A 9,460-nucleotide genomic window follows, 5' to 3' on the forward strand; every position below is an offset into this window, starting at 1 on the left:
ATCAGTTGACACCATCCTCCTGTTCTTAGCTAGCCATGCTCCTCGGAAGCATAAAGGTGGCACTTGCAGACACTTGTGTGCATGGCAGTGTCACAGTATTTGGTGCAAAGGCCAGCTTTATTTAAACCTCGGCCAAACATTATCTAGTGTTTTGCCATATTGCAGTCATGGCATGCTGTCATCACATTGTTCTGGGTGACTTGCCTGTCACCAGTCTTTCAGTCTTGTTGCGGGGTGCTCTGGTAAAGACTTGTGGTCACATAGATTCCACACTCTGGGAACATCTACACCAACCACTGGTGCCAAGATTAACAGGGCCCTGCCGCCTTATACACACGCTCAACATCTGTCTTTTATGCAGCACAATTAACATATAACTTGTTGTGAAACAACCAAAAATAGTTGTTTGCTATTGTTCAAACAACTGATAAGATGTCAATCCAACTGTTGAATTGACGTCTTATCAGTTGTTTGAACAATAGCAAACAACTATTTTTGGTTGTTTCACAACAGAAGTTGTTTGATAATTGTGCTGCATAAAAGACTACCGTTGAGGGTGTGTATGGGGCTGACGCAAAAGCAGAAATGTGCCTACAATAAACAACCAATAACCCTAGTAACTTGCAAAACCTTTTTATGAAAATAAACAAGGCCTGATTGTACTATGTTCAACCCAGGTACAGCAGAAGTATACAGTATAATCTTGTTACAAAAATCTCTGCTATAGTAAACATTCAGGTATAGTAAACTACTTCTCCGGGTCCTGGCCAATCTCCATTATCAGTCTATGGGAGAATGCCTTTTATAGTAAACTTGGACATATTAAAACTTCTGTTATAGTAAACTTGTTTTTTGTCCCGTACGTGACGTTTCCAGATATAGTAGAAAGTGGGCGATGCATGTGTCTTACGTCACTGTGAGACCAACAAAATCAGGTTGGCTGCTTTTTTCACGCAGCTGCTAACGTGAGCCTGAGCTTACCACCATTACAGCCTGTTTTACTCCTGCAATAGTTTCTACAAGTTTAATTTCGGAGAGCAGAGTTGTTGTTTAGTGTGTTTACCTCTGTGCAGGATGCGTGTTCAGTCCCACCTCTGGATGTATCAGATCATCCCTAATTGGCTGCCTCTTTACCACTGCTGAATGATTGGCATTTTAGCACCGATGAGATCAGGGCTGGGCCGACACTGACATCTATCCTCCCTCACTCCCTGTGTTACACTAGTGTAAGCGCTACCACTTAGCCCCTCTCCCCACCATAGCACTACCAATACATGCAGCCCAGACTCCATCATCTCACCATGTTCCAGGCATTGGTACTCTTGTCATCTCTGCCGCTGTGTACTTCCCGTTTCTTAGATTGGGCTCTAGTTCCCAAACTGAAAAGCAGGAAGTACTGTACACAGTGGCGGAGGTGTAGAGATGACAGACAGGACTCTCAGCGCCTGGAACATAGGGGAGGTGATTGAGTCTGTGCTGCACGCACTGGTAATGTTGTGAGAGAAACGCATTGGAGGAGGCGGAGGGGCACTCATTACTGTACTACACAGGGAGGAGGGGATAATGTCAGTCTTGGCCAGAAATGACAATTTCTGATATAGTAAACCACTTGTCCCAGTCCCTTGTATTATTGTCATGGTTACAAGAAAGAGTACTTTGAATCTATGTCTGCACAAACATAGCTGAATGGAGACTGAACATGGATACTGTAGGTCATTTTTAATAACTACAAAATGGCTTGCTTTGCACTAATATAAGTTACATATAATTTTACTGAAAGTTTACACTCGTTTTATGCATATAATTTTGGTTAAAAAATGCCAGTCTCTGGCTTGGGGTTATCTCTTTCCAATGGCATGTGCCAGTTTGCAGGGGGCTTTTTTCTCATTGTCCAGACAGGATTGTGGCTTTGTTTCTCCTTTAGCCGTTCTGTCTCACTCTGCAGCAAAGCTTCCTGAAGAGATCACAGAAAAAAAGGTTATTCCACATACTATAGCATTTATAAAATACTGTAACGGAGATGACCCCCACTATTGTCCACATAAAACGCAATTTTCTCTTGCTTCTCTAAAAGGAAACATTGAAATCAAAGAGCTGGACTAGTATTGTGAGTTTTACCTGACCATCTTACCTGCCAGGACAGCTGTTTTCTGTAGTGTAGCGATGTGCTGCCCCCTGCCAGAACAGCTGCTTTCTGGAGTGTAGTGATGCGCTACCACCCTACAGAACAGCTGCTTTCTGTAGTGTAGTGATGCGCTACCACCCTACAGAACAGCTGTTTTCTGTAGTGTAGTGATGTTCTGCCACCCAGCAGAACAGCTGCTTTCTGTAGTGTAGTGATGTGCTTCCACCCTGCAGAACAGCTGCTTTCTGTAGTGTAGTGATGTGCTGCCACCCTGCAGAACAGCTGCTTTCTGTAGTGTGATATGCTGCCACCCTGCAGAACAGCTGTTTGCTGTAGTGTAGTGATGTGCTGCCACCCTGCAGAACAGCTGTTTTCTGTAGTGTAGTGATATGCTGCCACCCTGCAGAACAGCTGCTTTCTGTAGTGTAGTGATGTGCTGCCACCCTGCAGAACAGCTGTTTTCTGTAGTGTAGTGATGTGCTGCCACCCTGCAGAACAGCTGTTTGCTGTAGTGTAGTGATATGCTGCCACCCTGCAGAACAGCTGCTTTCTGTAGTGTAGCAATGTGCTGCCACCGGCCAGAACAGCTGTTTTCTGTAGTGTAGTGATGTGCTGCCTCCCAGCAGAACAGCTGTTTTCTGTAGTGTAGCGATGTGCTGCCACCGGCCAGAACAGCTGCTTTCTGTAGTGTAGCGATGTGCTGCCACCGGCCAGAACAGCTGTTTTCTGTAGTGTAGTGATGTGCAGCCATCCTGCAGAACAGCTGTTTTCTGTAGTGTAGTGATGTGCTGCCACCCAGCAGAACTGCTGCTTTCTGTAGTGTAGTGATGTGCAGCCACCCAGCAGAACAGCTGCTTTCTGTAGTGTAGTGATGTGCTGCCACCCTACAGAACAGCTGCTTTCTGTAGTGTAGTGATGTGCTGCCACCCTACAGAACAGCTGCTTTCTGTATTGTAGCGATGTGCTGCCACCTGCCAGAACAGCTGCTTTCTGTAGTGTAGTGATGTGCTGCCACCCTACAGAACAGCTGCTTTCTGTAGTGTAGTGATGTGCTGCCACCCAGCAGAATAGCTGCTTTCTGTAGTGTAGTGATGTGCTGCCACCCAGCAGAACAGCTGTTTTCTGTAGTGTAGCGATGTGCTGCCACCGGCCAGAACAGCTGCTTTCTGTAGTGTAGTGATGTGCTGCCACCCAGCAGAACAGCTGTTTTCTGTAGTGTAGCGATGTGCTGCCACCGAGCAGAACAGCTGCTTTCTGTAGTGTAGTGATGTGCTGCCACCCTACAGAACAGCTGCTTTCTGTAGTGTAGTGATGTGCTGCCACCCAGCAGAACAGCTGTTTTCTGTAGTGTAGTGATGTGCTGCCACCCAGCAGAACAGCTGCTTTCTGTAGTGTAGTGATGTGCTGCCACCCTACAGAACAGCTGCTTTCTGTAGTGTAGTGATGTGCAGCCACCCTGCAGAACAGCTGTTTTCTGTATTGTAGCGATGTGCTGCCACCTGCCAGAACAGCTGCTTTCTGTAGTGTAGTGATGTGCTGCCACCTGCCAGAACAGCTGCTTTCTGTAGTGTAGTGATGTGCAGCCACCCAGCAGAACAGCTGCTTTCTGTAGTGTAGTGATGTGCAGCCACCCTGCAGAACAGCTGTTTTCTGTAGTGTAGTGATGTGCTGCCACCCTACAGAACAGCTGCTTTCTGTAGTGTAGTGATGTGCAGCCACCCTGCAGAACAGCTGTTTTCTGTATTGTAGCGATGTGCTGCCACCTGCCAGAACAGCTGCTTTCTGTAGTGTAGTGATGTGCTGCCACCCTACAGAACAGCTGTTTTCTGTAGTGTAGTGATGTGCAGCCACCCAGCAGAACAGCTGCTTTCTGTAGTGTAGTGATGTGCAGCCACCCTGCAGAACAGCTGTTTTCTGTAGTGTAGTGATGTGCTGCCACCCAGCAGAACAGATGCTTTCTGTAGTGTAGTGATGTGCTGCCACCCTACAGAACAGCTGCTTTCTGTAGTGTAGTGATGTGCTGCCACCCAGCAGAACAGCTGCTTTCTGTAGTGTAGTGATGTGCTGCCTGCTCCCCACACTGGTGGAACAACTTAAAAAAAGTGCAAGCTAGTTTGTCCGCCTGCCCACCATTTAGCGGGGTAAGGTTAGGTGCCTACCAGGGAAGGGGGGGGGGGGGGGGGGGTGTTAAAGCAGTATCGTCACCATAAAAATCAAATTTCAACAGCAACTGGTCTGAATGTATTAAGTGATAAAGATGCTAATCCTGCACTCAAAACTTTTTCTGCTGTTATGATTTGGAGTTATCATGTACCTTAGGAGCACTGGCTCTTTAGTAGTCGGTGCCAAAGAATTACATGCTGGGGGTTCTTTTTATCTATAATATATTCCTCCTCTTCCCTTTATTTCCCTGCCTGCTGCTTATCTGAAACCTGATCCCCTACTTACTTGTGTTTACAAGCAAGGCTGAGGTGACCCAGCGATTGGAGGAGACAAGAAAAAAAAAGTGAAGGGCAGAAATGACATCACGAGTTAGCCTTTACTGCGGGCAAAAGACATGGCCCCCACCAGGAACAGAACGCCCCCCTGGTGCCTGTCATTTTGACGGGAGATAGATACACATTGCTGCTGGCTAGATACAGCAAACCTCCAGTGTTCCTAGCAAGCATTAGGCTGTATATGCGATGTGGTCCTAATGTGATCCCTGTGACACTGATGTGCTAAGGTGAGTGAAGGCTAAGCCAGAACCCCATCTTTAACCAAGAGGTAATACTGAGATGCATGGCACTATATGGCCAAGACACTCCCTCCTCATGAACATATTCCAGTTACCTTAGCCGTTAGGCTGTGTTTCTTCTGCCACTCTTTACAGGCTGTATAATCTGCTTTCCATTGCTGACAGTCTGGTTTTCCTCCATGAGTGTAGTAGTAATGAAATCGATTCTTTATGCTCTTACAGTGTTTCCATTCATCCCAGTAGTCATCACAGTCTCGAGGAGGCTTATCAAGAAACAACATTTGAACACTTTAATTGCAATGTTAAGGTACTATCAGGATTTCACTGTACAAGGCTACCAATTAACAAGAATCTGTATAGAAAAAAAAACAAAAAAACAGCCCCTGGGGGTACTTACCTCGGGAAGGGGAAGCCTCGATCGTCATAAGGCTTTCCCAGTCCTCTTCACCCTTCAGGATCCAGCACTGCCAGCCTCCGAAAAATCAGCCAAACAAGCTTATCGGCTGTGGTGCAGGCACGGCTCCAAAATTTACCTACCGCCTTCCTGCGCACGCACAGTAGCGGCTTTCCAATGGGCTCCAGCGGACATTGCTAAGCATGTTCGGGACCGCTCTACGGTGCAGGCATGAGTCACCTGCGCAGTAGAGCGGACCCGACTAGGTTCAGGTATTTACGCCAGAGCTCATTGGAAAGCGGCTAGTGCGCCTGCGCAGGAGCGCGTAAGGTAAATATTTACATGGCTGCTGTTCAGGGGCTGCCAACTCTGGAACCCAGAGGGTGAAGAAGACGGTGGAAGCCTCTTTAAAGAGAACCAGAGAACATAACAGCAAATCTTTTATACATACCTGGGGCTTCCTCCAGCCCCATACGCACGGATCACTCCCACGCCGCCGTCCTCCGCTGCCTGGATCCGCCGGTACCGGGTCCCTTCATTACCGCCAGTCGGCCGGCGGCCGCGGCCAATTCTCCGCATTACAGGGGCTCCCTCCATACACTTACACCTGCGGGTGCCTACTGCGCAGCCGCATGCGTAAGGGTATGGAGGGAGCCCCTGTGATGCGGACAATTGGCTGCGTCCGCCGGAAGTGACGGGACCCGGTAGCGGCGATAGAGGAAGCGGAGGATGGCGGCGTGGGAGCGATCCAGGCTTACGGGGCTGGAAAGAAGCCCCAGGTATGTATAAAAGCTTGTTCTATTTTCACGCTCCATTCCTCTCTGGTTCCCTTTTAAGATCAAGAAGCTTCCCCCTCCCAAGGTAAGCACCCCACAGGTACAAAAGTGGCCATTCTAGAGTACAGCTGTGGTCCTGCTCCCTAGAATGCCAACTCACCGGCCCCATCGATCGGCCTCACCACTGCTGATACCCAAAGTTTTGTCCAAAGCAGATAGGAGCCCAGCAGAAGCGAGGGGCACACAATTGGTTTGCAAAGAAGGACGGATGGCAAATGACTGAGCAACATCCTGCAGCACGGGGAGAAAAGGACCCTACACTTGTTCCTTGTTTACCAATCTGTTGCAGGCAGGGCCGGATTTACCATAAGGCACTGTAGGCATGTGCCTACAAGCGCCTGATGATGGAAAGGCGGCTCACTCCCCTCTCCAAGTGCCTCCCTCCCACCTTGCCTATACAGAGTCCTGAGCAGAGCTTAAATGAGGATACTCATCTGGGTCTCAGCATTCCTATGACCAGATCTCCCTTCAGTTGAAGGTACCTCTGGCTACCTAATGCTAAGGGACACCTGTAGCTACCTATGATGGGCAAGGGAAGTAAGGGAGAAGTGACAGCTGGGCCAGCCAGCACACTTGAAGTGCAGTTCGGAGGAAGTTTGTAGGTTCCTGGAGGATGATGTTTAGGGTGCCAGGACATCTGTGCCTATAGGCTCCTGTGATGTAAATCCGGGCCTGGTTGCAGGGCAGCATGTACACATAATAGGTTATAGGTCGATGCTCATATAGTGTGTGTACTTAGAGTTGCTCAACTCCGGAACCGGATGAAAACCAAATAGTTGTTATTCGGATTTCATCCGGTGAAACTCAAATCACCTGTGCGGGGTGGACGGCGGTGTTAATCTTACCTATCATGACGTCTTCTTCGTCCGTCGCTCGGCGCCTCCCACGATGTGGTCCAAGCGGCGGTCATGTGACTAAAAACACTTCCTCCTTCCGTGTTGAAGGAGGAAGTGTTTGTAGTCACGTGACACGAACGCATCGTGGGAGGTGCCGAGGGACGGACGAAGAAGACGTCATGATGGGCAAGATTAACATCCCCGGCCAGGTGATTTGAGTTTAACCGGATGAAATCCGAATAACAACTATTCGGATTTCATCCAGTTCCGGAGTTGAGCAACTCTATGACCCATATGCAATTCACGGTACTTATCCGTTAGCCGGGCGCATCCGGCAGGTGGCGCTAATTACTATTCCCCCTCCAGGCCGACATGGATAGTAGGGAAAGATGTAACTCTGGTGGAGTTTTGTCGCCACCTAGAGGATGCGCCCGGCTAACGGATAAGTACCCAATTCACTTTTTCACCTGAGGTTTCTCCTAGGTGATAATTTTAAACTTGTCAATAAAATGCCTTTTAAGCCACCAGAAAGCAAGAACATACTGAAAATACTTTTTACCTACTTTTTTTGTACTTTTTAAATTGAAAAGTGCTGGAAAGTTATTTTAAATCGAAGATGAAAAATTATCTCCTAGGAGAAAACTCAGGTGAAAAAGTGAATTGCATATGGGCCCATGTGTACAATGAGAATGGGTTTGCTAAAGGGAACCAGAGAGGATCAAATATACATACCTGGGGCTTCCACCAGCCCCATACGCACGGATTGCTCCCACGCCGCCGTCCTCCGCAGCTTGGAACCGCCCATACCGGGTCCCGTTTTTGCCACCAGTCGGCCAGCGGACGCGTCCAATCCTCCGCATCACAGTGGGCTCCCTCCATACAGGTACGCGTGCGGCTGCCTACTGCGCAGCCGCATGCGTACGGGTATGGAGGGAGCCCCCTGTGATGCGGACAATTGGCCGCGTCCGCCGGAAGTGACGGGCCCAGTACCGGTAGATCCAGGAAGCGGAGGATGGCGGCGTGGGAGCGATCCGTGAGTATGGGGCTGGAGGAAGCCCCAGGTATGTAAAACTCTTTTTCTATTTTAAAAAATCATTCCTCTCTGGTTCCCTTTAAGGAATGGCCAATCAATGGGGAAGAGACCAGAAATCCACAATTATAACAATCAAAGCCAGTGGTGTAGCTAGAGATCATGGGGCCATCAGATGGAGGTGCTCTAAAGCAATGCCACCAGCCAATACCCTACGGATATGAGTTAATTCGGCAATTTACATTCTCATGCAATCAAAACTACACATAGTTCATGGGCACCAAGACAAAGTCAGAGGGTGAAGAAACGCAAAGAAGTTAATGGTGAATGCATTAAGTACCCACTGGGCCCCCTATGCTGCAGGGCCCCATAGCAGGTGGTATAGCCGCTATGGCTACACCCCTGATCAAATCTACTGGGCTCATCTGTTGCCCAAAGAATCTGGGGCTTATATCATACACAATCGCTGCTCTGTGAACAGGCCTGTCACTTATTTTACATCACTAATTGATAGTCTTCTAGTGCTTCTTCCCACCAGCAGCAAAGCATCCCCTGTTATTACTCTGGAAGGAGAAGTGCTGAACCTTACAGTGGCAAGTTCCCATAATGAGGATCTGCACATAAAACAACAGGTTTATAGCAGAGCTTGCTTATTACAATCTACAAACACTGTCTGCGGCTAAAGATAACAACAGTCCACCTCGTGTTAGTGAATAGGTAGCTTTGTCCTCCAACCACGGGAATAATGTCTTTCAGCAAACGCAGCACTCACCCTCCACTCCATGCTTCCTGCAGCCTCAGCTCGGCAGCCAATCACATGAAAGCACCAATGAGTACAGCCAGGGATACGACGAAAGGGATGGGGCAGAGGGCAAAGGGGCGGACAAGAGTTGCAGCAAAACGAGAAGAGGCGGGGCTTAACATTATGTACTGTTCACGTTATCAATCAACGTACTAGTCAGAAGATTCAGGTGTTGTTTTGCTATTTCTCATGCTGCTTATAGGGGAAGTGAATTAAGAATGATAGGCAGCAATGGTAATGCAAAGTCGTTCGGTTTCTGTCTGACAAATGTAGGCGTTCCCTATGCCTAATATACGTACCAGTGGGATATGTGTGATGTATTGGGAGCTTATGATAGTGTAGCAGTGATTCCATGCGATTAGTTGAGTGTCGCATAGGATGCAGTTCATATTTAGAATGGAAATGTTAGCATTCTATAGTCTGGACAGCCTCTTTGTTTTAGTAGATAATGGGGTGTGTGGTTAATATTGGTGCATATGGCGTTCTCAGCTGCTTTGATGGTCTTTGTGAATGCAAGGTGATTGGCTTCCTCTGATTTGTGCATCTTGCTGCCTATGCTACTTGTTTATCATCTGATTTGATTAATTGGGTTGTACACTACACAAGGCAAGGGGCAAAGTGTTATGTCCAAAACCTAGTGAACAGTAGCAAGTAGTCAGAATACATTGAAAGGGAAAGGCAGACTCCTAGTGCCAGGGTT

General features: G+C 48.1%; 1 protein-coding gene across 1 annotated transcript; it reads right to left on the bottom strand.

Annotated features, from left to right (window-relative positions):
* Positions 1-1,700: 1,700 nt before the first annotated feature.
* Positions 1,701-8,826, bottom strand: C1H22orf39 (chromosome 1 C22orf39 homolog). The gene is made up of 3 exons (XM_068271573.1): positions 8,731-8,826; positions 4,958-5,125; positions 1,701-1,954 (listed from the first exon to the last, which is right to left on the bottom strand). The coding sequence occupies exons 1-3, from the start codon at positions 8,740-8,742 to the stop codon at positions 1,811-1,813; spliced, it is 324 nt and encodes a 107-aa protein (XP_068127674.1). The 5' UTR covers positions 8,743-8,826; the 3' UTR covers positions 1,701-1,810.
* Between the last annotated feature and the right edge of the window lie 634 nt (positions 8,827-9,460).

This window comes from Hyperolius riggenbachi, chromosome 1, assembly GCF_040937935.1.
Source record: "Hyperolius riggenbachi isolate aHypRig1 chromosome 1, aHypRig1.pri, whole genome shotgun sequence".
Lineage (NCBI taxonomy): Eukaryota > Metazoa > Chordata > Amphibia > Anura > Hyperoliidae > Hyperolius > Hyperolius riggenbachi.